Source organism: Rattus rattus, chromosome 5 (assembly GCF_011064425.1).
Source record: "Rattus rattus isolate New Zealand chromosome 5, Rrattus_CSIRO_v1, whole genome shotgun sequence".
Lineage (NCBI taxonomy): Eukaryota > Metazoa > Chordata > Mammalia > Rodentia > Muridae > Rattus > Rattus rattus.
Window position 1 is genome coordinate 84,250,912 of NC_046158.1, and position 27,073 is coordinate 84,277,984.

Consider the following 27,073-nt stretch of genomic DNA (forward strand, 5'->3'; position numbering starts at 1 on the left):
TTGGTAAAGATCTTTTCCTAATCTGTTGGTTGCCATCTTGTCCTATTAGCAGTGCCCTTCGCCTTACAGAAGCTTTGCAGTTTTGTGAGGTCCCATTTGTGTATTCTTGATCTTAGAGCATAATCCATTGGTTTTCTGTTCAGGGAATTTTCCCCTGTGCCTATGTGTTCGAGGCTCTTCCCCACATTCTCTTCTATTAGTTTCAGTGTATCTGGTTTATATGGAGCTCTTTGATTCACTTGGACTTGAGCTTTGTACAAGGAGTTGAGAATGGGTCAATTTGCATTCTACTACATGCTGACCTTCAGTTGAACCAGCACATTTTCTAGAATGTTTCTTTCCACTTTCTAGAGTGTTTCTTTCCTTTGATACTTAAAAAATGATCAATTTTTAAATAAACTATTAGATACTTTTAAAACTGATCAATTTTAAATTAAGAAAAATCCCTAAATTTCTTTCTTATGTGAAACAAACAAGTAATAACCAAAACAACCAACCCAAACCTAGAACTCTTTGGAGTAGCTCAGATATCCTATAAGTGTCTACAGAATTAACAGAACAGTTAGAGACACAACCACCCATATTATTTGTTACTCTTACATTTTTCATGTCTTCCCAAAGGAGTTTGACTGGCCAATAGAAGGCCTACTGAACCCAAACAGCTCTCCCATGAAGAGGCCAGAGAGTAAGACACCAGAGCAGCATGTCCCTGTGCGACTCAGGGTTCTAAGGAATGGAGACAAGAAAAACATCAGGTCCCTGGTGATTGGCCCGGAATTCTCACCTGGATGGAAATTACAGTAAGAGCAATAATCTGTTCACACTCACCCCGCAGACACTTTCCAGGTTTTATAGTCTCTTCTCCAGCCTTTGTGTTTTCTGGAGTAAACAGTTATTTATATAAAGGGTCCTATCTGAAGATAAAAACATATGCAAAGTTTTATTTAGTTCCTATATCAAGTGCTTAAATTGTTCTCTTCTGTTTTCATCTAAACACACACAGAAGAGTAACTCAGAAACGAGTGGCTGAGACTTAAACAGCCATCTGTATTTTCAACGAGCATTTTTGAGTTTTACTAGTGTGCCTAGAAATAAATGAACTCACAACGTGCTTATTAGAGTTGGCTTTTAAATTGTTTAATTGTTGTAATAATTATCCTTACATTTTTGGGTTAAGAAACACAGTTCTCTGAAGTACTAAGAAATTGTTGATCTGTAGTTGAAAGTTACCCTGGGTTCAAATAAAACCATCTCACACATCACACATTTCTCTACCACTGGAGACAGATCACCTGCTGTATGTTTCTATTTTATGACAAAGGGAATCTTGGATTGCTGGAGAGCTTTGATGGAAAGAATGAGTTAAACACATTGTTTCTCATAATTACCAGCGATGTTACCTCCTGACCCTTCTTCTGAGATATTTAGGACATCTGAGGCTGCTGATAATAGTTTAATATTACTCTCTTCACATCGATTAACTATACTTCATACATCACTGAACAATGAGTAACATTCAGATTGGCTGTCCGCTGAACTGCCTGTAAAGACGATAAAGTAAAGAATTAATCTTCAAAGTAAAGTCAAGCCTGAAATTGAAATCTTTGACGCATACATCTCATAATTAGCTCATTCTGCTTGATGTAAGATGCGAGGGCAATGCCCTTAAAAGGGGTCTGACTTTTTCTAAACACCCGAAGTTAACACATTTCTACATTTATTCCTTTTTATCTTATTTTGTACCTTTAATTGTAATTATAAGTTTATCCACAGATAACGTCTTAGCACCTTATGTTGAAAGTGCTCACCTTAGTCGAGGAATTCAAAAGTATTTAGAGAGATTGGCAAATTTGAACAACTATCCTGGCAGAGAGTGTGAACTGCCCATTGCTTTGAATGCTCTGCTCGAGGAACAATGTGTCCTGATTCATCAAGCATTCCGACATTAGAGAATGTGCCACTTTGCTCACCACCTGAATTACTTTTGCCCAAATAATTAAAACACAGTGGCATTCATTTGGCAAGAAAATCCTCTCAAACAGAGATGCATGTTTCTTTGCTGACTGAGACACTTTGGTGCATGATCATCTACAGCAAAGCCCCAGCTGTGTGGAAATACTGATTAACAAAGGGTTTAAATAGAGGACTCCCAGTGGAAGAATAAGGACATCAACCAATCCAAAATGTGCCCTGCCTACAAGGTGTTCAGGGACAATGATGAAGCAAAGATTGGGGGAATGGCCAACCAATGACTGGCCCAAATTGAGACCCATCCCATGGGTAAAAGTCAATCTTGGACACTCTTAATACTCTGTTAAACTAGAAGATAGGAGGCCATCATAACTGTCCTCTGAGAGTTTGACCTAGCAGCCTATGGAAAAATACAGAAATCCACAGTCAAACAGTAGGGAGAGCTCAAGACATCTTGTGGAAGAGTTGGAAGAAGAAGTGAGGGACTCAAAGGGGATGGGGACTCCTTAAGAAGACTAACCTAGTCAACTAACCTAGACCCTTTGGGGGGTTCCCAAACCACCAAGCAAAGAGCAAGCATGGGCTGGACCTAGCCCTACACCCCCGCAAATATGTAGCAGAAGTTCAGTCTTCATGAAGGTCTACCAACAACTGCAGCAGGGGCTGTCCCTAAATCTGTTGCCTGTCTGTGAATCCCATTCCCCTAACTGGGCTACCTTGTCTGGACTCAGTGGGAGAGAATGCAACTAGTCCTGTAGTGACTTGACATGCCAGGGTGGGGTCCTCTCCCTTCACAGAGGAGAAGAGGAGGGAGGTGTTGAGGAGGGGATGTGAGGGGGACTGAGAGGAGGCTTCAATCAGGAAGTAAAGTAAACAAACAATTAATTAATGAAACAAAGTAACAAAAAAGACACAGCTAACTCAAGAGAATGGTCATGTGGCCCATCTCCAGAAGAGACACACTGGAGTCTGTGTAATGGCATATCAAAGTTGGACAAAATATTAGGCTTCCATTAATAGATCCAAGCTAAATATTTTTCAGAAGAAAAGATTCTACTAACACATGGGATACTTTGCTCTCATTAACATGAAATGTAAATTTATTTATTTATAAAATGTTGAACTATTGTGACTGTATACATACATGCGTGGGCACACACACACACACACACACACACACACACACACACACGTATGTGAAATATTGATAGAAATCCATTTTAGCACTGCCTTGCTCTGGCCACAGCATCCTTCAGCCACACAACAGCTCACTGTGGTTGGTTTTGAGAGACTCCTGTTGGTATTGGTTCAAGCATCTACAAAACCCGAGGACATCACCTGCCTCTCTGTACCATGATCACACGCTGTCCTGTTGCTTCCTCACTCAGTATGTGCGCTTTCTGCTTTGTCACATCAAGAAATAAACCATTAGAGAACCCCTTTAATGTCACCATTAAAGACCTACAGTAGGCACCAAAGCAGTGCCCACAAATGAATAATCAGCTGTATTTAATCCATTTTTCATTTCCTAAAATATACCAGTTATTAAAACTGCACAGAAGTTGGGGGTTGGGGATTTAGCTAAGTGGTAAAGCGTTTGCCTAGGAAGCGCAAGGCCCTGGGTTCGGTCCCCAGCTCCGAAAAAAAAAAAAAAAGGACCAAAAAAAAAAAAAAAAAAACTGCACAGAAAAATTCACTCACTTGAAAATTGGAATAAAGCTATATTCCAATCAAGCATTCTTATTCTGATCATCATTGTTTAAAATTTGTTTAGATATAGATTCATAATGGAAGTAAACAAAACATTACAGGGAAAATTTGTCATCTCTTGTTAGGGTCCAGGAGTCGCCTCGCAAACCACACAGACCCCAATCTCAGTCAGACTGGGATAGCTTATTGGGATACCCCAAGACTTAACAATCGGGGCCTATAGCTCTGAAAACTACCAACCCTATATATTTCTCAGTGCCAGTTTATAAACGCTAAAACTGTAAAACTCACAGTGAGCTCATAGACAGGTGCTGGAGGTGACGTCAGGTGGTTGGCCCTAACTCAAGCTACTTTAGACATAACAGTTCATATTGACCTTTAATTTGAGGGGTCCTAAGTAAAGCTTATGCTTGTGGAGTTTCATAAGATTAGCAAACCGCATAACATACAGAACATAATAGGTTATGGGGACAGCATGCCCCTGCTCTGAGACAAGTTATTTTTCTGTATCAATGACTGAGACAGACATATTATAGCAACAATACAAAATGGCTGGCAGGCATGGAACAAAATGGCTGCAGCTATGCTAGAGGGGCAAGCCTCAACACTCTGTTTTTTGAAGTAAAGAAATTTACATTTCAGAGTGTTTAGCACTGTAAGAAAAGGAATGAATTAATGCAGATAGATTTTCTTACATAAATCTCTCAAAGAATACATGTTTATTTAACATGCTATATCATCGAGTATACAGTATGAATTTTTATTTAATTATGAAATGTGAAGTTTAATATTTAAGTACGTTAAAATTTGAAATTTTGTCTTTTAAAAAGAGGTAGATTATTGGGAACAAACCGTAATAAGTTTAGGTCTCACCACTTATCCACCCGTTAGGATATGCTATTAAGACATGCTGAGGCTAATCAAATGTCAAGTACCATGAGTGCATCTCAAATTATTTGTTTCAGAAATGTTAATGCTGAAAGGAAAGAGAAAAGCCATGCCATGAACTATTCTGAAACAGAAAGATACCAGATTGAATTTCACCATCTTTTGGAGAGGTAAATGTTTACTTACTCTTTGAAATGCAAAGGTGTTTTGTGTGTGAATGCTTGAGTGGCCATGCTTACCCCATAGCACAAAAACATATCTTTATATAACTTGTAAATACAATGATTATAGACAATTTAATCGTGTGTGTGTGTGTGTGTTGTGTATGTGTGTGTCTGCGCATGCACGCGTGCACGTGCGTGCACACTCACTTGTGATGTAATAGGAAGTCAAAACTATACAATCTCAAAATTCAATTGGAAATTCCAGAAACAAGAGTAAGACATTTGACTCTAGGTGATCTGCCTTCAGAAGACACACTCATTATTAGGTTTTAGAAACCAGTCACTCTTTGCTCCGTGCTTTAATGTTGGCTAGCTTCGAACTGGTAAGAGAAAAAGAGTGCACAGAAAACTCCTTACCTTAACCCTCCACAACCTTCCCAGATGGGTCAAATTCAGCACTAAAACTAGGACTCCAAAACAGGGTAAAGGATAAGGGAAGAGTAATTAGCCACCCAGTCCTCCTCTGTGAGCCAACTCTCATAAAGCAACATGCAACAGGTGAACATTCACTCTAGAAAACTATGAGTGAGGGACCAGAAGCTGGCAGACCACAGGCTGCACTGTAAGTTCACAGATGTCCAGGGAAGTGAGATGGTATTGGTGTAGCTCTTTTGGTATCAAGCAGAAGAAGCAGGGTGATCCCACCAGCTGCTGTGAGTGGGGGAGCTCACTCAGTATCAGCTGGTCCACCAACTGGAGATGAGATGATGTACTTCTTACTGGCTTATTTCTTTTCAAGATCCCCCTCAAAGAAATAACTGGTCTCCTTATTTGCTGCAAGCCGAGGTAGGAAATATGAGTTAGAACTGCTCCTCATACGAGTCTTGCTAAGGAACACAGAGTCATCTCTAACTCACACAGTGGTACCTGTTAGTATCAGCAGCGTATGACAAGACATTCTTCATAACTACCGCACTGTTTAGGATGCCCAGCACATCTGTTAGCCCTATTTCTCCTTCCCTAGGGTTTAGGTATGGCTAAGGGCAACACGCCTATGCTCCAATATCTTCAGTGAATAGACACCTATGCTCCAATATCTTCAGTGAATAGACGCCTATGCTCCAATACCTCCTGCTGCCCGTGAATAGAAACTCAGGTTTGTTATCCCAGAATCCCAAACACCTTCAAGCTGCTCATCTCTTCTTTCCAGGCTCGTCAGATCCCCCAACCTATATTTCATGTCCACCTTCCTTCTCCCCCCAACTCCTCTTCTCTTCTGTCAAGTTTATGAGCTTTCTTCTCTGTTCTTCTGTAATTATTCTTCTTACACACACACACACACACACACACACACACACACACACACACACGCCTTCTGAGTCCCGTTAGTGTTTCTCATATGAACATGTGTTTATGATTTGTGATGACTAAACTTGGGATTAAATAGCCTATCTGTGGGGCCCATCTCTGGAGAAAATGCTCATCAGCCATGGATAGCCAGTAACTCTTCATCTGGGGGGGGGGTGTCTTCTGGAACTCCTCACATCCATGTTGGCATGTTAATTGGTGTGGTCATTCATTATGCAGGTATTCATGTTAATTGGTGTGGTCATTCATTATGCAGGTATGCATGTTAATTGGTGTGGTCATTCATTATGCAGGTATGCATGTTATTTGGTGTAGTCATTCATTATGCAGGTATGCATGTTAATTGGTGTGGTCATTCGTTATGCAGGTATGGTTTAAGCAACCATGCTATTGATGATGCAGCATCATGACTGTGTCTGGACAACACTATCTTAGTGTGTGTTCTGTTCTTTGACTCTTACAATCCTCCTGCCCCCTCCTCCATGGCATTTTCTGAACCTCAGGTTATGTTGTAGGTCTCCCATCTAGTCCATAAACCAGAGACAGGAACTGAGAGTTAAAAGACTGAACCTAGGGCCTCATTCTTGAGTCACCACTAATGGCCAGGCTTTGGTTCCTTCTGCTCTTTTACTTTACCACTGAAGCTTTATGTATGCATAATCAAGTTATATGTCTCTTGTTACAGGTGCACCAAAGTTTTGAATTTACCTTCTGCTGCTCGGAGACTTTTCAGTGAAAAAGGGAAGGAACTTTTTTCCCTGGAAGACCTACTGAGAGATGAACTGGTAACTGAGGCAGGGTGTGGAACTGGAAATTTAATCAATGAGCATAAGTAAAGGGAAACATCCTTCAATGTGAGGCTTCTAGGCTTGCCATTCATATTCTTTCTAGAATTCCCACGAAGGAGTCAGTCATCAAAAACATCAAATGCGCCCAATCAAACAGCTCCCTGCACCCAAATCCTGTGGGAAGGAGAGCTAGACCTTCAGAGGGGCAGACACGCCTGGGAAACCAGAGGAGACTACACTCTGCCCACATTTCTGACTCTAGAGGAAAACACTTAGCCCCATCAGGGTGCCCTGCGCACAGGGACCCAGAAGTAGGGGCAGGCCCTTCTGGTTGCTGCCCTCATGGGGAGCTGAAACCTAGCCCCGAGGAATGACTTCAGGCCCAAGACCAGAGGGAAGACCAAGTTTTCTGCTCCAAGTGACCTGCCTGGTGGACTCAGGACACACAAAGTCAAAATTCCTCTGGGACTGGAAAATTACGGTTTCTAGCTGGCGCCCGAAACTTGCTTATCCCAGCTCCCTGCTCCCAAATCCCGTGGGAGAGAGAGATAATCACCCAGACATGTGGGCAATCCTGAGACTTCAGGGGAGGAGAGACCACCACTTCTGCCCACCTTTGCCCACTTCCCTGGCCCAAGAGGAAACTGTATAGGGCCTCTGGGCACAGGAAGATAGGGGCAATCAAGTTGCAGGAGCCCTGCAGTCCAGACTGCACACAGATCCAAACGGATCCGGTCAAACAGCTCCCTGCACCCAAATTCTGTGGGAGGGAGAGCTACACCTTTAGAGGGGCAGACACACCTGGGAAACCAGTGGAGACCTCTCTCTGCCCACATTTCTGACTCTATAGGAAAGTGCCTACCACCATCAGGGCCCCGCTGCGCACAGGGACCCAGGAGAAGTAGGGGCAGGCCCTTCTGATTCCCACCCACAGGGACAGCTGAAAGCCAGTGGACAGGATTGACTGCACGCCAAAAGCAGAACACTCTGTTCCCATAACTGACTGAAAGAAAACAGGCAAACAGGTCTACAGCACTCCTGACACACAGGCCTATAGGACGGTCAAGCCACTGTCAGAAATAGCAAAACAAGGTAATACCAGAGACAACCTGATAGCAAGAGGCAAGCACAGGAACCCAAGCAACAGAAACCAAGACTACATGGCATTATTGGAACCCAATTCTCCCACCAAAGCAAACACTGAATATCCAAACACACCAGAAAAGCAAGATCTAGATTTAAAATCACATTTGATCATGATGATGGAGGACTTTAAGAAACACATAAAGAACTCCCTTGGAGAAATGCAGGAAAACACAAGTAAACAAGTAGAAGCCTTTATAGAGGAAACACAAAAATCCCTGAAAGAATTACAGGAAAACAATCAAACAGGTGAAGCAATTGAAAATGGAAATAGAAACAATAAAGAAAGCACAAAGGGAGACAACCCTGGATATAGAAAACCAAAGGAAGAGACAAAGGGCCATAGATACAAGCATCACCAACAGAATACAAGAGATAGAAGACAGAATCTCAGTAGCAGAAGATTCCATAGAAATCATCGACACAACTATCAAAGATAATGTAAAACAGAAAAAGCTACTGGCCAAAAACATAAAGGAAATCCAGGACACAATGAGAAGATCAAACCTAAGGATAATAGGTATAGAAAAGAGTGAAGACTCCCAACTCAAAGGACCAGTAAATATCTTCAACAAAATCATAGAAGAAACTTCCCTAACCTAAGGAAAGAGATGCCCATAAACATACGAGAAGCCTACAGAACTCCAAATAGATTGGATCAGAAAAGAAATTCCTCCCGTCACATAATAGTCAAAACACCAAATGCACAAAACAAATAAAGAATATTAAAAGCAGTAAGGGGAAAAGGTCAAGTGACATATAAAGTAGACCTATCAGAATGACACCAGACTTCTCACCAGAGCATATGAAAGCCAGAAGATTCTGGACAGATGTCATACAGACCCTAAGAGAACACAAATGCCAGCCAAGGTTACTGTATCCGGCAAAACTCTCAATTAACATAGATGGAGAAACCAAGATATTCCATGACAAAACCAAATTTACACAATATCTTTCTACAAATCCAGCCCTACAAAGGATAATAAATGGTAAAGCCCAATATAAGGAGGCAAGCCACACCCTAGAAAAAAAGCAAGAAACTAATCATCTTGCAACAAAATAAAGAGAAGACAAGCACACAAACATAATCTCACATCCAAATATGAATATTACAGAAAGCAACAAATACTATTCCTTAATATCTCTCAACATCAATAGACTCAATTCCCCAATAAAAAGACACAGATTAACAAACTGGATACGCAATGAGGACCCAGAATTTTGCTGCCTACAGGAAACACACCCCAGAGACAAAGACAGACACTACCTCAGAGTGAAAGGTTGGAAAACAACTTTCAAAGCAAATGGTCTGAAGAAGCAAGCTGGAGTAGCCATTCTAATATCGAGTAAAATCAATTTTCAACCAAAAGTCATCAAAAAAGATAAGGAAGAACACTTCATACTCATCAAAGGAAAAATCCAAGATGAATTCTCAATCCTAAATATCTATGCTCCAAATACAAGGGCACCTACATACATAAAAGAAATCTTACTAAAGCTCCAAGCACACATTGCACCTCACACAATAATAGTAGGAGATTTCAACACCCCACTCTCACCAATGGACTGATCATGGAAACAGAAATTAAACAGAGACATAGACAAACTAAGAGAAGTCATGAACCAAATGGACTTAACAGATATTTATAGAACATTCTATCCTAAAACAAAAGGATATACCTTCTTCTCACCACCTCATGGCACTTTCTCCAAAATTAACCATATAATTGGTCATAAAATAGGCCTCAACAGATACAGAAAGATAAAATAATACCATGCATCCTAACAGATGACTGCGGGCTAAAGCTGGTCTTCAATAACAGTAAGGAAAGAATGCCCACATATACATGGAAGTTGAACAATGCTGTACTCAACGATATCCTGGTCGAGGAAGAAATAAAGAAAGAAATTAAAGACTTTTTAGAATTTAATGAAAATGAAGGTACAACATACCCAAACTTATGGGACACAATGACAGCTGTGCTAAGAGGAAAACTCATAGCTCTGAGTGCCTGCAGAAAGAAACAGGAGAGAGCATATGTCAGCAGCTTGACAGCACACCTAAAAAGCCCTGGAACAAAAAGAAGCAAATACACCCAGGAGGAGTAGACGGCAGGAAATAATCAAACTCAGAGCTGAAATCAATCAAGTAGAAACAAAAAGGACTATATAAGGAATCAACAGAACCAAAATCTGGTTCTTTGAGAAAATCAACAAGATAGATAAACCCTTAGCCAGACTAAACAGAGGACACAGAGTGTGTCCAAATTAACAAAATCAGAAATGAAAAGGGAGACATAACAACAGAGCCAGAGGAAATTAAAAAAAATCATCAGATCCTACTACAAAAGCCTATATTCAATAAAACTTGAAAATCAGGAGGAAATGGACAATTCCCTTGACAGATACCAGGTACCAAAGTTAAATCAGGAACAGATAAACCATTTAAACAACCCCATAACTCCTAAAGAATTAGAAGCAGTCATTAAAAGTCTCCCAACCAAAAAGAGCCCAGGTCCAGATGGGTTCAGTGAAGAATTCAACCAGACCTTCATAGAAGACTTCGTACCAATACAATCCAAATTATACCACAAAATTGAAACAGACGGAGCACTACCGAATTCCTTCTATGAAGCCACAATTACTCTTATACCTAAACCACACAAAGACCCAAAAAAGAAAGAGAACTTCAGACCAATTTCCCTTATGAATATCGACACAAAAATACTCAATAAAATTCTGGCAAACCGAATCCAAGAGCAAATCAAAACAATCATCCATCATGATCAAGTAGGCTTCATTCCAGGGATTCAGGGATGGTTTAATTTATGGAAAACCATCAACATAATCCACTATATAAACAAACTGAAAGATAAAACCACATGATCATTTCATTAGGTGCTGAGAAAGCATTTGACAAAATTCAACACCCCTTCATGATAAAAGTCCTGGAAAGAACAGGAATTCAAGGCCCATACTTAAACATAGTAAACACCATATACAGCAAACTAGTAGCTAACATTAAGCTAAATGGAGAGAAACTTGAAGCAATCCACTAAAATCAGGGACTAGACAAGGCTGCCCACTCTCTCCCTACTTATTCAATATAGTTCTCAAAGTCCCAGCCAGAGCAATCAGACAACAAAAGGAGATCAAAGGGATAAGATTGGAAAGGAAGAAGTCAAAATATCACTATTTGCAGATGATATGATAGTATATTTAAGTGATTCTAAAATTTCCACCAGAGAACTACTAAACCTGATAAACACCTTCAGCAAAGTGGCTGGGTATAAAATTAACTTAAATAAATAAGTAGCCTTCCTCTACACAAAAGAGAAGCAAGCTGAGAAAGAAATTAGGGAAATGACACCCTTCATAATAGATCCAAATAATATAAAATACCTCGTGACTTTAACCAAGCAAGTGAAAATCTGCATGGTAAGAATGTCAAGCTTCTGAAGAAAGAAATTGAAGAAGATCTCAGAAGATGGAAAGATCTCCCACGCTCATGGATAGTAAAAATGGCCATTTTACCAAAAGCGATCTACAGATTCAATGCAATGCCCATCAAAATTCCAATCCAATTTTTTCAGAGAGTTAGACAGAACAATTTGCAAATTCATCTGGAATAACAAAAAAACCCAGGATAGCTAAAGCTATCCTCAACAATAAAAGGACTTCAGGGAGAATCACTATCCCTGAACTCAAGCAATATTACAGAGCAATAGTGATAAAAACTGCATGGTATTGGTACAGAGCAGGCAGATAGACCAGTGGAATAGAATTGAAGACCCAGAAATGAACCCACACACCTATGGGCACTTGATTTTTGACAAAGGAGCCAAAACCATCCAATGGAAAAAAGATAGCATTTTCAGCAAATGGTGCTGGTTCAACTGGAGGTCAGCATGTAGAAGAATGCAGATCGATCCATGCTTATCACCCTGTACAAAGCTTAAGTCCAAGTGGATCAAGGACCTCCACATCAAACCAGGTACATTCAAACTAATTGAAGAAAAGTGGCGAAGAATCTCGAATACATGGGTACTGGAGAAAATTTCCTGAACAAAACACCAATGGCTTATGGTCTAAGATCAAGAATCCACAAATGGGATCTCATAAAACTGCAAAGCTTCTGTAAGGCAAAGGACACTGTGGTTAGGACAAAACGGCAACCAACAGATTGGGAAAAGATCTTTACCAATCCTAAGACTGATAGAGGGCTTATATCCAAAATATACAAAGAACTCATGAAGTTAGACTGCAGAGAGACAAATAACCCTATTAAAAAATGGGGTTCAGAGCTAAACAAAAAATTCACAGCTGAGCAATGTCGAATGGCTGAGAAGCACCTAAAGAAATGTTCAACATCTTTAGTCATAAGGGAAATGCAAATCAAAACAACCCTGAGATTACACCTCACACTAGTCAGAATGGCTAAGGTAAAAAACTCAGGTGACAGCAGTGCTGGCAAGGATGTGGAGAAGGAGGAACACTCCTCCATTGTTGGTGGGATTGCAGACTGGTACAACCATTCTGGAAATCAGTCTGGAGGTTCCTCAGAAAATTGGACACTGAACTACCTGAGGACCCAGCTATACCTCTCTTGGGCATATACCCAAAAGTTGCTCCATCATATAAAAAAGACACGTGCTCCACTATGTTCATCGCAGCCTTATTTATAATAGCCAGAAGTTGGAAAGAACCCAGATGCCCTTCAACAGAGGAATGGATACAGAAAATGTGGTACATCTACACAATGGAATACTACTCAGCTACCAAAACCAATGACTTTATGAAATTCATAGGCAAATGAATGCAACTGGAAAATATCATCCTGAGTGAGGTAACCCAATCACAGAAAAACACACATGGTATGCACTCACTGATAAGTGGTTATTAGCCCAAAAGCTCAAATTACCCTAGATGCACAGAACACATGAAACTCAAGAAGTATGACCAAAGTGCAGATGCTTCACTCCTTCTTTAAAAAGGGAACAAGAATACTCTTAGGAGGGGATAGGGAGGCAAAGTTTAGAACAGAGGCTGAAGGAACGCCCATTCAGAGCCTGCCCCACATGTGGCCCATACATATACAGCCACCAAAACTAGATAAGATGGATGAAGCAAAGAAGTGCAAGTTGACAGGAACCGGATGTAGACCTCTCCTGAGAGACACAGCCAGAATATGGCAAATACATAGGCGAATGCCAGCAGCAAACCACTGAACTGAGAACGGGACCCCCGTTGAAGGAATCAGAGAAAGGACTGAAAGAGATTGAAGGGGCTTGAGACCCCATATGAACAACAATGCCAACCAACCAGAGCTTCCAGGGACTAAGCCACTACCCAAAGACTATACATGGACTGACCCTGGGCTCCAACCGCATAAGTAACAATGAATAGCCTAGTAAGAGCACCAGTGGAAGGGGAAGCCCATGGTCCTGCCAAATCTGGACCCCCAGTGAAAAGGATTCTTGGGGGAAGGATGGTAGTGGGGGGGGGAGGACGGGGAGGGGAACACCCATATAGAAGGGGAGGTGGAGGGATTAGGGGGATGTTGGCCTGGAAACTGGGAAAGGAAATAACATTTGAAATGTAAATAAGGAATACCCAATTTAATAAGGATGGAGAAAAACATCAAATGCTAATCAATAGCATTGCTGCCTTCCTAGGCAGTGGGCTGGACCTGCATGACTAAATACGATAAATAAATATATGTTTATTGAGCCTTTTTTCAAAGATACCCTTTTCTCCAGCACAGAACCTAAGGCAGGCTAATTATTCACTTCTGATTTCTACCTCTGTTGCTGAAGAATTAGACACTTGAATATTTTTGAAATCTATACAATATAATTATTTGTTTATTTACTAAATGACTAATTTCCTGACTTCCTTGTTTTTTTTGAAATAAGCTTTCTTAACTTTCTTTACAATATGTCCACTTCAACAGCATCAAACAAATATGCCATTGGTTGTTTTTTTTAAACTCTAGTTGGAACCTAGAGTGAGCTGAGAAATAGAAGGTCTTACACAACCTAGTCTTTTCCCCCATTGTGAAATTAGAGTTATTAGTTTAGACAAAAAAACAAAAACAAAAACAAAATAAAACAAAAAACATTGCTTGCCCTGACTGATGCCTGAAGCTCTCTGAACAAAGAACAAAGCTCATAATATATTACCAAGTCTTGAAGTTGGACATGGACCATGCACACACACACACACACACACACACACACACACACACACACACACACACACACACACACACACACACACACAAACAGGCAGACAAGACCAAAGCAAACCAAAACCAAAAGGTAGTGCTTTGTAATCTAAGGACCTCTTGAGAGTCTGAAAGCTGCACACCATGAAATTCATAGGCAAATGGATGGAACTAGAAAATATCATTGTGAGTGAGGTAACCCAATTTAAAAATAAAAACACACATGGTATACACTCACTGATACATGAATGTTAGTCCAAAGGCTCAGATTACCCAAGATACAATCCACAGACCGCATGAAGCTCAAGAAGAAGGACAACCAAAGTGTGGATGCTTCAGTCTTTCTTAGAAGGGGGGATAAAAATATTCATAGAAGACAAAGATTGGAACAGAGACTGAGGGAATGCCCATTCAGAGACTACCCCACCTGGGGATCCAGCCCATCTACATACAGCCACTAAACCCAGTCTCTATTGGGGATCCCAAGAAGTGCATGCTGACAGGAGCCTGATATAGCTGTCTCCTGAGAGGCTCTGTCAGAGCATGACAATACAGAGGGGAATGTTCACAGCCAACCATTGAACTGAGAACAGGGTGCCCATTGGAGGAGTTAGAGAAAAGATTGAGGGAGCTGAAGGGGTTTACAACCCCATAAGAACAACAATACCAACCAACCAGAGCTCCCAGGGACTAAACCACCATCCAGAGAGTACACATGGACAGACCCATGGCTTTAGCTCCATATGTAGCCAAGGAGTCATGGTGCCTTGTTGGGCACCAATGGGAGGAGAAGCCCTTGGTCCAGCCCAGGCTGGATCTCCCAGTATAAGGGAATGTCAGGGCGGGGAGGTGTTAAGGGGTGAGTGGATGGGTGGGAGAACACCCTCATAGAAGAAGGGGGCAGGGGAATGGGATAGGGGATCTATGGGTGGGAAACCAGGAAAGGGGATAACATTTGAAATGTAAATAAATAAAAAAATCCAAAGGAAATGAAAAATAACACCAAAATAGAGCTTCTCTCTACAATTATTGTTAATACGAATATGGATTTTTATGTGCATATGCATAAACAAAACCAGAGCAAAGGCAGTGTCACCTGACATGTTAACATGGAAGAACAATTTCATGGGATCCTGTGCCTGGACAAGGAACTTCAGACAACTAATGACTGCTGTGAGAGGGAGAATTAGCCTCTCCCAGGGATGTGTCCCTATTGGTTATCTAATTCAAAGTGACCAGCCTTAAAAGCATGTGCATACAAATAGAAAACATGGATTTGTCAGTGTGTCTGTGTGTCTGTGTGTTGTCTCTCTGTGGATTTGTACACATATGTACAGTTCCTCTGGAATCCATAAGAAGGTGCTGTATCTCCTTGAGCAAATTTACAGGTGGCGATGAGTTCATTGTGGATGCTGGGATCCTAGCCCTGCATGCGTGGTACATGTTCTGAACTGCTACCCAGGTCTCTAGCCTACATTAATATTTTCGTGTTTATGTATACTACAAGTCCATTTATACAAGGGACCTTGATCTCTTTTCCAGGAAGGGGCTGTTAGTGAAGATCTTAGGCTGCAGTGACTGTGTGGTCTCCACTGAAGCACCAGCAATCGACTGCATTCCAGCAAATGGGCAAGCCTCTTCCCCAGTAAAGCTGCACTTACAGAAAGGCCCAGCAGCCCACACTGGCCATTGTCACAGTTTGGCAGCCTTTGACTACACCTGCATTTCGGTCCTCTCTTTGCTCCGATCTTAGAAAACTTATCTGAAAACCTTTTTATTTATAAGTGACTCCAGACGAATAGGAGTGGCGCGAACGGTGTGAGGCACTCGCTTTTGCCGCTCTGTGTTGTGTGAAAAGCGAGCATCCACTGGCAAACATGGACGAGGCCTGGTGTCTGACAACACAAAGTTTAGACTTTGCCTCCCTCCATGTGCTCTGCAGAATCACGGCCTTTCTCAGCAGTTCCTTCTTTCTCATTACTGGGTGGTATCCCATGACACTGCGTGTTGGCCATTCTCCCACTGTACAGTGTTCCAGTTGCTACAACAGTTCCTATATTAAGGTGCTTCGACTCCTTACACACCATCTCCCAACTCATGTCGTTGATAGGTATATGTTTCATGTGGAGAGCACTGGATCAATCCTGACCTCTCCATTGCTCAACAAAAAAAGCAAGTCTTCCTAAGGAGCCTTGAGTTAGACATTTCCAAGATTAAAACCTTTTGCAGCATGCACAAGGCGGAAGGTAAGCTTTGAAGTTATCTAACTTTGATGTCCTAACATACCTCATGATATTGCTTTCTATTAAAAAAATTATGTTTATTTAAGCAAGCATTTTGCTATTTAGCTCTTTAGCCTCATTTATTAAAGTATATTTAACAGGGTGCATGTTTTGTTACTAATATACTTTGCAAGAGCAAAGAGATTTTAAAAACTCAACATAATCTCTTTTCTCTTTTACAGTTATATAGGTATTTGTGAGCCCCATGCATTCTCATCAAGGAAAAAGGATTAAATGTCCAATCATGTTTTAATGTTATACCATCTGTTTATGTAATCAATCTCTTAGGGAGGGATTTAGGACTTCTCGGTTTGCAGAGCCCCAATTGGCTGAGAGGAAAAAATTTAGGATCTAGATCCTCTTGTGTCTGGGCTCCTAGGCTGGAGTCTATGTCTGGGGTAACTTGTATTCATTCATTTGGCCCAGATAGTATTTTGAGTGCCTCTGTTCTTCCTGCCTGGCTAAGCCTGCTTCCTGCTCTGTCTTGCTTTCTGAAGCCAGGCAGTGGCCTCTGGGTTACCTCTGAAGTCTTAGCTAGAGAGCCATCTCACTCTTATTTATCAACCAATTTAGGAAGCTGCCAGAAAGCATGTTGGCAAATCATAGGTCATAGCTGCATCTTCAGAAAGCCAAACCCATATGCATGTAACCATGAGAGATCATGCCACAGAGTCCTGATGTTTCCCTAGCATTTCCACAGTGAGGCAAGATGGTGAAATAGGTCTACTTTTACCTCTGTCCCCAACAGGTCAACCCTGAACTTCAACTCTTGTACACTAAGTGGGAGGGAAAGGCTTGTGGGAAAGTGTGCATTGTGAATTACGTGGTTGTCATCTTAGGATAGTATGGCATTTGAGTGTCAAAAACTGTCACTGACGTTTGGGGAGAGAGCCCGGTCAGCAGACTGTTAGCCATTGGTAGTACTCTTGTGAACAGTCGAGTGTAATGGCAAGAACTTGTGATCCCAGCACCGGGATAGCAAAGACAGACCAACTGGCCAGCTAGATTATTCTCTTCGGTGAGTCCCAGTTCCTTGAAGGAAGCCTTGTCTAAAATTAAAAACAAAAAAAAGAAAGAAAGAAAGAGAGACGGCTTCAGAGAAACAGCATGCACTTGGCTTCTGCCTGCCAGCCTCTACCCCCACTTCTGCCTTTGTGCTTTCTCTGTTCTCTATAGCATCTCACTTTTCCTTGTGAGATCCCATGTTCCCTCATCAGAGTAAGGAAAAGCCATGACCCCACACACTTATTTAGCACCAAGGGGTTTCACATGCATCTTTCACAGTATTGACTTTCATAGTTGAGCCACAGAGAACAATCTAAGACACACACACACACACACACACACACACACACACACACACACACCTATATATCTATATATACACATATACATATATACACATATATATCTTATTTGAATAATTAGAATAGAGAACAATTAAATTAAGCTTGGAAATGCCTATTATTAGTACTTTTGTCTAACAATATCTTGAGGGGAAATAATTGGCAAGCATCCTGTTAAATAAAGACCAACTTTTCAGTTTAAGGAGTTCCCAACGGCTGAATGTTTTACCCTTGTGTGAATGTGTATTTCATATTCCCCGTGATCTACAGTCATGAGTATATAAGTCTTTGCAACTTGTCCATTTCTTCTCAGCTCTTGTTTTAGAAGTTCAAAGTGACCTTGCGTGCGGGGGCAAGCTTGCCGTGAATAAACCTGCAGCAGATTTTGAAGAGGAGAAGCAAGGGAAAGAACCAAAGGGGAGGCAGCTGGGAAATGCTGCTGTAATAACAGGGGATGCTCCCAGAGAGACTCTGTAAGTAATCACTGTGGCCAGACAGGGACCAGTGCTCTGTGACCGCAGCCCCCGCCCCCAGCACTCCCCCTCCTGCAGTAGTGTGGAGTCCACGCAGGGGACTCAGAGGAGTTTCTGAAACTTGGTCACTTGAAGGCACAGTGTTTAATTAGTTTTCTAATAAGTGAATAGAACCAGAACTCGAACCATCACTTTCATCTACTAGCAGTGATGTAGTTTCAGTGAGATGATTTTTGAAAGGACATTATCTTAGAATTGCTCCTTCTTTCTTTTCCCCCCTCCCTCCCTCCCTCCCTCCCTCCCTCCCTTTTTCATTTATTTATTTAATTCGCCATGCTCTATCAAGGTAAACACTGAGTCATTCTGAGCCAGGGAAATGGTTTCTGTTGGATCTCCATGTGCCGTCCTTTCAAGTCATCTACGCTCCATCTGTGGACTGTTACCTTGCTGACGGGATTTTTCCACAGTTCTCAGAGAGTGCATGCCCTGACAAGCTGAGTAATAATTTGTTCTCTGCGACCCTCATCCCTGCCCGTCAGTGACCCCGTTTGTACACGATCTCTCCCCCATGGCGCATCTCTTCTTGCTGTCTAGCCTACCAAGTTCTAGTAGGTGACGAGCAATGGCCTGAAGGAGGTCAAGCCTAAGGTCCACCGCAGATACTTCTTTCCATCTCCAGTTCTTGTTGCACACTTATCTATGGTGACTTCACCAACAATACTAGTTTCACCAGTGCTGTGCATAGAGGTCCTTGTTAAACCCCTTCTCCTGACCCTTCCTGTCCAACCTGGGAATTCAGTGTGGAAAAGGGCTCTGCATCACGTGCTCTGCATCAGAATAAGGGAATCGTTGAGTTCATTCCAGAACAAAGCCTCATTGACTGCCTAAACTCATTTATCCTTGTTACAAGCTTTGATTTTTAGTTATTAATTTTTCATGTGAGTGCTTCACAGTGCAGGTGTGGGAGTCAGAGGACAAATGCTTGATTCTCTCCTCCCTCTGTGGGCTATGGGACTCAAACTCAAGTTGTACCTGCTGAGCCATGACTGACTCACCTTATTACCAACATAGAGGAAGCTGGTCTTAGGAAACACTTTTCTTAGTGTGACACGTGATTCATCACTCCGTGCTGTGTAGGTCTCACCCAAGCATCCCAGTCAGGCTTTGTGACCCTACTTCCCACATCCTTGTCACCGACTCACAAGGCAGTCTTGTTGACTCACAAGTTTGATGCCTCACAACTCTGCTTTGGTGACTCACTCTTAGAAATCTGTGTCCCTTGTGCTCATACTTCCATGCCAAACTCCCTTTGTAGCCAACAGGCCCGAGTCCTCATGAGTACCTGTTCTCACTAGTTCCTTGAACTGTATCTGAGCAGATCACTTTCTTTATTCATTTAAATGTTATTTTCAATTTAATTTTTAATTCTCATAAAAAGTCACGGATTTGGCTCCAGGGTTTTCATTCTTTCATCCCATTGTCTGTTACTCTTGTGCACCCCTCCCTTATTGCTGTCTCTATCCTCTTCTGCCACCTCCTTGGCCTTCCATGTCCCATGTCCTTCACTGCCCTCTCTCATGTTCTTCCTTCCTGTCCAGGAAGGTGTCTTTGCTGATAAAACTCTGTGTTAGAAAGTCACTGTGCAGCTTCTCTGGAGTCCTCGGTCTGTGTCTGTGGAGGACTTAGCATGTGAAGGCTGAGATGACTTCAGGAAGGACATCCATGAAGGACACTCAGAGGACATACAAGAACCCCTTCTTCCTGTTCTAATGAGATTATAATTTAATTACAACACTTCTCCCTTCCCTTTCCTTTATTCAGGTCCTCCCATATGTCCCTCCTCACTCTCCTTTAAACCCATGGCCTCTTTGTTTCACCGTCACATGAATATATGTATGTACATGTATGTTCCTAAGTATAACCTGCTCAGTCCATATGTTACTTGTACGTATGATTTCAGGGCTGAAGGGTGGCCCTTTTTCATCGCTGGGTTCTGTGGGGAGATGTGTGGCAAGGCCTGTAAGGAACTGGGAGAGGACAAGCCTGTGCACTGACCCTGCATCCCTGCTGACGGGAAGCCACTTCAGAGCACAGAATTTGGGGATGGCTCTCTCACTTTCTCAACATGAGGTTGTCCCTTCCTGATTCCTGAACCCTGTGTGGATCTACTCTAACCACGCACCCTGTCACGTCAGCATCTTCCTGTTCCTCAAATGAATTTGCTTTTTGCTTGTTTGCCTTTGGTTCTGACTAGAGTGCTCTTCCCACCTAAGGGATTTCCTCCCAGCCCTCAGTTTTAACACAGCCTCTGAGAGGTGTCTGAGAGTGCACCAGATCCCATGGCAGTGGCTCTCCCCTACGGTATGCTGCTCTCCTCCCTGGAGGCTGGAGAGCACTGGTTGTGGCTACTCATTCCCTTGTCTGTTACCTTTCTTCTTCCCACCACAAGGCGGGCGTCATGGACTGAGAACTTACTGGTCCCCTTTACTGCTGTGCCCGACACAAAGAGTTCTATACCTGGCATATAGTAGATGCTAGATAAATATTGGTTAAAGGAATGAATAACTAACGGAGATGCAGCTGATCAATTAGCAATTTGGTTAATTAATTGCTTAAACAAGATAGATTTTTAAAGGCTTTTTGTAAAACTGACTCGACTACATTTGACTCACCAGGAATATCAAAGGCTGGTAAATTCCAAGTGGACTGTAGGGTGAGGTGGCAGGGCTGTGCTTTCTGTTTCAAACACAAGATGGCACTGGTGTATTTTCAGCCACTGGGGACAGGCTGCCTTGAGAAGCTACTTGTGCTCAGGAGGCCTTGGCCACACTCCAATCATATATCCATAAGCAGCACTGGTCCGGGCCCTTGATAAGTGTGCATCCACATTTGTTAGCACCAGAATTGCCCTGGAAAGTTCCGCTCCTTTCATAACGCTCCTAGTTATGTCAAATTATCACCACCACTTTAGTGTCTACAGTAAACCCCGGAGAAAGAAGGTTATTTACCCGGTTGCATGCTGAGGCTGAAGTACACTTGCTGCTTTCCCTCTGTGTTTATCCGACCCTTGGCAAAACAGTCTTTATAACACTATGCCCCAATCCCACCCAAAGCAAGTGTCTTCTAACAGCAACCTGGAGTTTAGAATCGCTGGGTCTGAACAATGGGCACTACTCCCATCCATCTGTGTCTTGAGCATTCAAATCATTGCTATTCTGTTCTAGTGTTTCGATGTACTTTTCTCAGTTGAAAAGCACGTGTGCAGCTGTGTGTCGAGTTACTTTAGATTCCTCTATTGAGAATAAGACTCCTTAACATCCATAATGCTCACAATCCCTTCATCTGGGCTATATTGCTTCAGGCACAACTAGGACTCACTTTATCCTAGTTTTAGGAGTGAGTGTTGGTTCATGTTCAGTGTGAATTGTTGAAGCTACAACAATTTAATGGTCTTAATATAACTTTTCAATATGATTCGTGGGCCCACTTTTCAAAACTAAAATAGCAAAATTTAATGTTGTATATTATGTGATTGAGGGATTTTATTTACAGGCCTCTACTAAAAGATCTAAACTGTGTGCTAGTGAGGTATGGATTTCCAAATCTAGACATCCCCGTGAAATTACGATTTACAGAAGCACCTGTAGGCTGTGGTCAGGCTGCACGTGGAGACCCCCTGAACACACATCAGCATTCTTAGACTCGACTTTGCCCTTGCATCTTAACAGAGATTCCCATGCGAGAGCCCATCTCCACATGGAAGCCTGTCGCAGGACGCTCAAGTATGCTTGGCAAGACCCTTCGTACAGCCTTGCTGCTGATGGCAACCTTCCAAAGAAAGCAGAGAAAGAGCCCTTTGAAAATGTGCAGCCCCCAAAGAAACACAGGTAAAATGTGCAGGGGGTTTCTGTTGGTAGGTTCTGTCTGGCCTTGGACTCCCTCATGCTGTACAAGTACATTCCTTAACATTTTTACTTTGATTTGCGACTGTGTGTGCCAGCATGTACATTTTTGTCTTGTGATACTGATCAAAGCATCGGGGACGAGTGGGAAGGGAAGGTTCTTTACCCTTTCGCTCATTCTGAGCAGGGTTATAGAATGCCTTGGTATGTGGTGTGATATACTCTTTCTACTAAACAGTAGTTTCATCCACCTGTGAGTCCTGGGAACTTGGAACAGAGTTCAAAGCTTTACATCCACTGAATGCATGTATGAATAAATTACTGAACATTCTACTAAGATGCCTCCAATTCCTCTAAGAAGATAGGAAAATACAATTTTTACTTTTGAACATTTTATTCTGATCCTGACCCAATGAAATGCTAGGGATATAACCTACATTGTATATTTTTATCCTTAGACTTTGCTTAACATTGTAGTGGTTACTAGCACATATGAGTTAAACCATTCCAAACATTTGGTAGTTAGCATCAGATCATACACAGAGCAGGGCTTAATGAAGTTCTTTAGATTAATATGTCAATGTGTTCTGATGTTTACAACATGCCACACATCTGCTTAATGTTAATGTTAAATGTCCTTAAGTTAGAGATTTATTTAAATGGACTTCCTGATATATCCTTATTCTCTTATGATAGTTCTTTACTGAAAATTTTGGAGCCCAGAACCCAGAAGTAATGGAAGAAAAAATATTTCTATTTGCATAAACCACCATTATTTTTTCTATTTTCACTCTATATGCTTCCTCTCCTCTTCCTTATTTTGTATGAATTTCTTTCTCTTAGCAGGCAAATTTTCAAATGTTCTGCTGGATAAACATACATTGTTTTCATAAAATAAGCTCAGGATTCCACTTTATTTTTTCTTTTTAACATGTAGTGTGTGTGTGTGTGTGTGTGTGTGTGTGTGTGAGAGAGAGAGAGAGAGAGAGAGAGAGGGTGAGAGAGAGAGACAGAGACAGAGACAGAGACAGAGAGACAGAGAATGTATGCCAAGCTGGTAGAGGACAAAATAGAGAATATTGAATCCCTGGAGTTGGAGTTTGAAGTGTCTGTGAGCTGGTTGGTGGGTGCTGTAAGCCAAACTCAGATGCTCTAGAGGAGCAGTCCAGCACACTCCCTCCAGTCCCAGGATTCTACTTTCCATTGCAGCTTCTGAGCACACTGGCCTTGCTGCTGTACTCCTGAAATAGTTACCACTGCAAGGCGAACAGCCCACGCCAACAGAACTCACCATATCCAGTGCATGCACTTCCAGGGGCCATTTTCCTGTTACTAACAGAGTTTCCTTTCATAGCCATTTCTCGAAGCATAGCAGATCACGGAAGCTGTGTCATCAGGAGTTTGAATACAGAGATGGTCAAATCATTAGCCTCGCTGCTCCTCAGCTGGTCCTGGGAGTACAAGGCCCCAAACCCCGTTCAGGCACAGAGGTCATTTTGGTGGAAAAGAAATCTGATGAAAGTCACCAACACTGGACACACAAGACAGATGGCAGGTAAACCCATGGCCTTGGGAAGTCTACATCGTCAAACTGCATGAGATCCTGAGAGGTCTGGCATGATCTCCACACACCAGGCAGGAATACAGTTGAGGGCCTCGGATTTTTTATTTTATTTGGCTTAAAAGTCTTTATCCTAGTAAAAGAAGAGACAGAGAGATAGGTAAGAATTTTAGGTAAGCTACATACAACTTTAGCCGCTGTTAGATTCAGAAAAGGGATCTATTTGTTACTTAGTTTTACTTGGCCATTGGCTCAAGACTAGGTTCTCATCTAACTTATGTTTGAGACAGAAAGAAATCAAAAAAGGATTCTAAAGTGTTTCCAATTTTGAAAATTTTGGAGATCTTTATTAATCTCTCTCTCTCTCTCTCTCTCTCTCTCTCTCTCTCTCTCTCTCTCTCTCTCCCTCCTTAGGTGCCTTCCCAGTTTTTGAGTCATGAATATAACTTAAGTGGTTTCTATTCATACAGTAACCACGGTTTCCTACTTGATCAAATGTACTAACCTAATTCAATGTCTGGCCTTGGGTCCGGATTCAAAATGCTCGCATTTTCTTGAGAAGAGGAGAAGAAATCTAAAATAACTTGGCTATGTGGTTACAATGAGAAAATATTACTAATCTTACTGCATGTGATAATTGCTCAGCGGTTATGGTAAAATAGAAAGGGGATCCTGATCACTTAAGGGTTTATTTGGAGATAAAAATATAAGATATTTCAATTAGTTTTATTTTAGGTTTTCTAGCAAAAATATGGAGAGCCAGCTCAGCAGTCTAGAGTACCTGTTGTTCTTGCAGAGGACCAGAGCTCGGTTCACAGAACCCACAGAAGAGTGGGCAGCAAAGTGTCTGCCTAACTCTAGGGGATTCAACATCTTCTTATTCCCTCCATGGGCACCCAAATGCATATGTACATGCATACAGAATTATATCTATTTAAACATACAATTAAAGGTAAATAAATCATAAATTCTAGCAAAAATAAAAGGTCGAATTTCACTCAGATGAAACAAGACAGAATATTAACAATGTTTAGGTCCAGGATATTTCACTGCACATTTCTATTTATTTTTGTGTACAATTGAACATCAATTTAACAAGGGAAAAACTACTTCCTGTTTGTTCTTTATTGATCTACTAAAGTTCTACCATTACATGTAGTAGGGCTCTAGCAATCTCCTCACTCTCTTGCATACTGTACAGGTTCGTGTATTCAGGCATCTGTGCAAAGTATCTCTTAATGGAATGGAGCTGTGACTCTCTCTGTATACTCTAAATATCTGCTCTGCTCAGGGCTTAGACCTCTATACTTTGGGGCAGATTGGAAAAGCTCTTGGAGGTAGTAGCATCAGCAGTCCTGGCATGGCAGGAGTGAAGCTACCTCCACTCTGTAAAACAGACAGCTCCATTGGTTGTGTGTTGGTGAAACTGGAGAGAAACTTGCTGGACAGAGCTGCTAGAAGGGTTTCTTCATTCTGTCCACCAGGGCTATGCTGTCTGTGTGACGGGGAGCTAGATTAGGCTTTTTTCTCTACAAATGACTATAATTCACTCATTCTGCTGACATTATGTATGCATTGAAGCAAGAATATACCAAGAGTATCCTTACATTACAGTTCTTAACATATATACCCCAAATGCAAGAACCCCCAATTTTCATAAAAGAAATGCTATTGAGTTTTTAGGAAATCTCATACTGACCCTGACACAGTGACGGTGGGTAACTTCAGATGCCCACTCTTACTGATAGACAGGTCATCTAGGGGAAAAAAAGCTAAATAAACAAACTCTGGAGTTAAATCATATCATGAATGGAATGGACCTAACAGACAGCTACAGAGTATTCCACCCAAACACTGAAGAGTAGAGTTTCTTCTTAGCAGCCCACGAAATTTTCTTCAAAATTGACCACATTTTAAGATACAAATCGAGTCTCAGAAATTTTTAAAAAATTGAAATAACATCCTGCACCCTGACCCCCAGAGATTAATGCTGTGGGTTGTTGAAAGAATCATTTTAGGAATAGAACTTCAGCAAAGAACTAAAAAGATCAAGATTCTTGTTCCTGTAGAACTGGAATCCTAGAGCTACCTAGATATGTTTTATATTCACAGCATCTTTCTGCCTTGTCTTTTTGGATTGTGATAAAGTTCTCATGGTTGGTTTTTAAAAATTAAAAATGAATTTTTATTCTGATTAAAATTTTCTGCCCTAACTCCTCCAAGATATTCACTGACTCTCCATTCACCCAAATCCATACCTCTCCTATCTATCTATCTATCTATCTATCTATCTATCTATCTATCTATCTATCTATCTATCTATCATCTACCTATCTATCTAATAAAATAAGATGAAAACACACATACATAAACAAAGCAGAACAAGATGAAATAAACCACAAAGTAAAAGCACAAGAAATAAATATAGTCAGTGAGGCATATACATTCAGACTCACAGAAATCCCACACAAACACACCCGAAACCATAGTCATACTTAAATTTGAATGCAGGCATGGCTGATGTGTACAGTTGAGTAGATAAGGGGAATGACTATCCTCTGACTTAAGAAAGCTTGGAAATGCTTCTATGCTCATCGTGAGATGATGGTGGTTCAGAGTCCCATTAAGCATTGTCATTCATTCTCCTGGGTATTGGAAAGGAAGGAGCAGACAGGGAGGTTAAAGAAAAACAGAAAGAGAAACTTACCCCAAACTCGGTTAGCTGTTGGCCCATAAGCTTTAGAAATCTCTAGTCATGGGTAGCACCAAAGTTGCTTTCAGACCCTGAAACTCTACACTTTGCCATCTTGAGGCTATATTTTTCATCAGGCCATGGGACAGTGATGGCTACCTGGTGGGGACAGTTGGCTGTTGAAACGCTTTCCTCTTTTCCCGTTCTAACAGTACTATTGATTGCTGCTTGCTGATAGCAGAATAAACATTCACTTTCCATAGGAAACCTGTGCTTTTCTGCAAAAAGCCGCTGTATACCAAACAGCAAGGTGGAAATGTTCTATCCCAGTGCTATTATGATAAGCATAACTTGAAAGCATTAAAACACAAGGGTCTATCCTAGATAGTAAAATGTAGACATCTTGACAGCTCAGGAATCAGCACTGCAGGAATTAATTCTGCAGGAAATCAACACTCACTCATTCATTTGAATCATGTCGTTGCATGCCAATATACATGTAACAGGTGAACTATGAAAATGGCTGAACCCACAGAGGTGAGCTATGTAGTATACTCAT

At 41.5% G+C, this 27,073-nt stretch overlaps 1 protein-coding gene across 1 annotated transcript in view; it reads left to right on the plus strand.

The window, feature by feature from the left end:
- The first annotated feature begins 669 nt into the window (after nucleotides 1-669).
- The window catches only part of Dcdc1 (doublecortin domain containing 1), a 72,591-nt gene continuing 46,187 nt past the window's right edge, over nucleotides 670-27,073 (plus strand). The window contains exons 1-7 of the mRNA XM_032902254.1: nucleotides 670-800; nucleotides 4,647-4,739; nucleotides 6,787-6,886; nucleotides 16,369-16,504; nucleotides 18,200-18,359; nucleotides 22,088-22,246; nucleotides 23,616-23,816. Coding sequence (XP_032758145.1) covers nucleotides 670-800; nucleotides 4,647-4,739; nucleotides 6,787-6,886; nucleotides 16,369-16,504; nucleotides 18,200-18,359; nucleotides 22,088-22,246; nucleotides 23,616-23,816 — 980 coding nt within the window. The remainder of the gene's footprint in view (nucleotides 801-4,646; nucleotides 4,740-6,786; nucleotides 6,887-16,368; nucleotides 16,505-18,199; nucleotides 18,360-22,087; nucleotides 22,247-23,615; nucleotides 23,817-27,073) is intronic.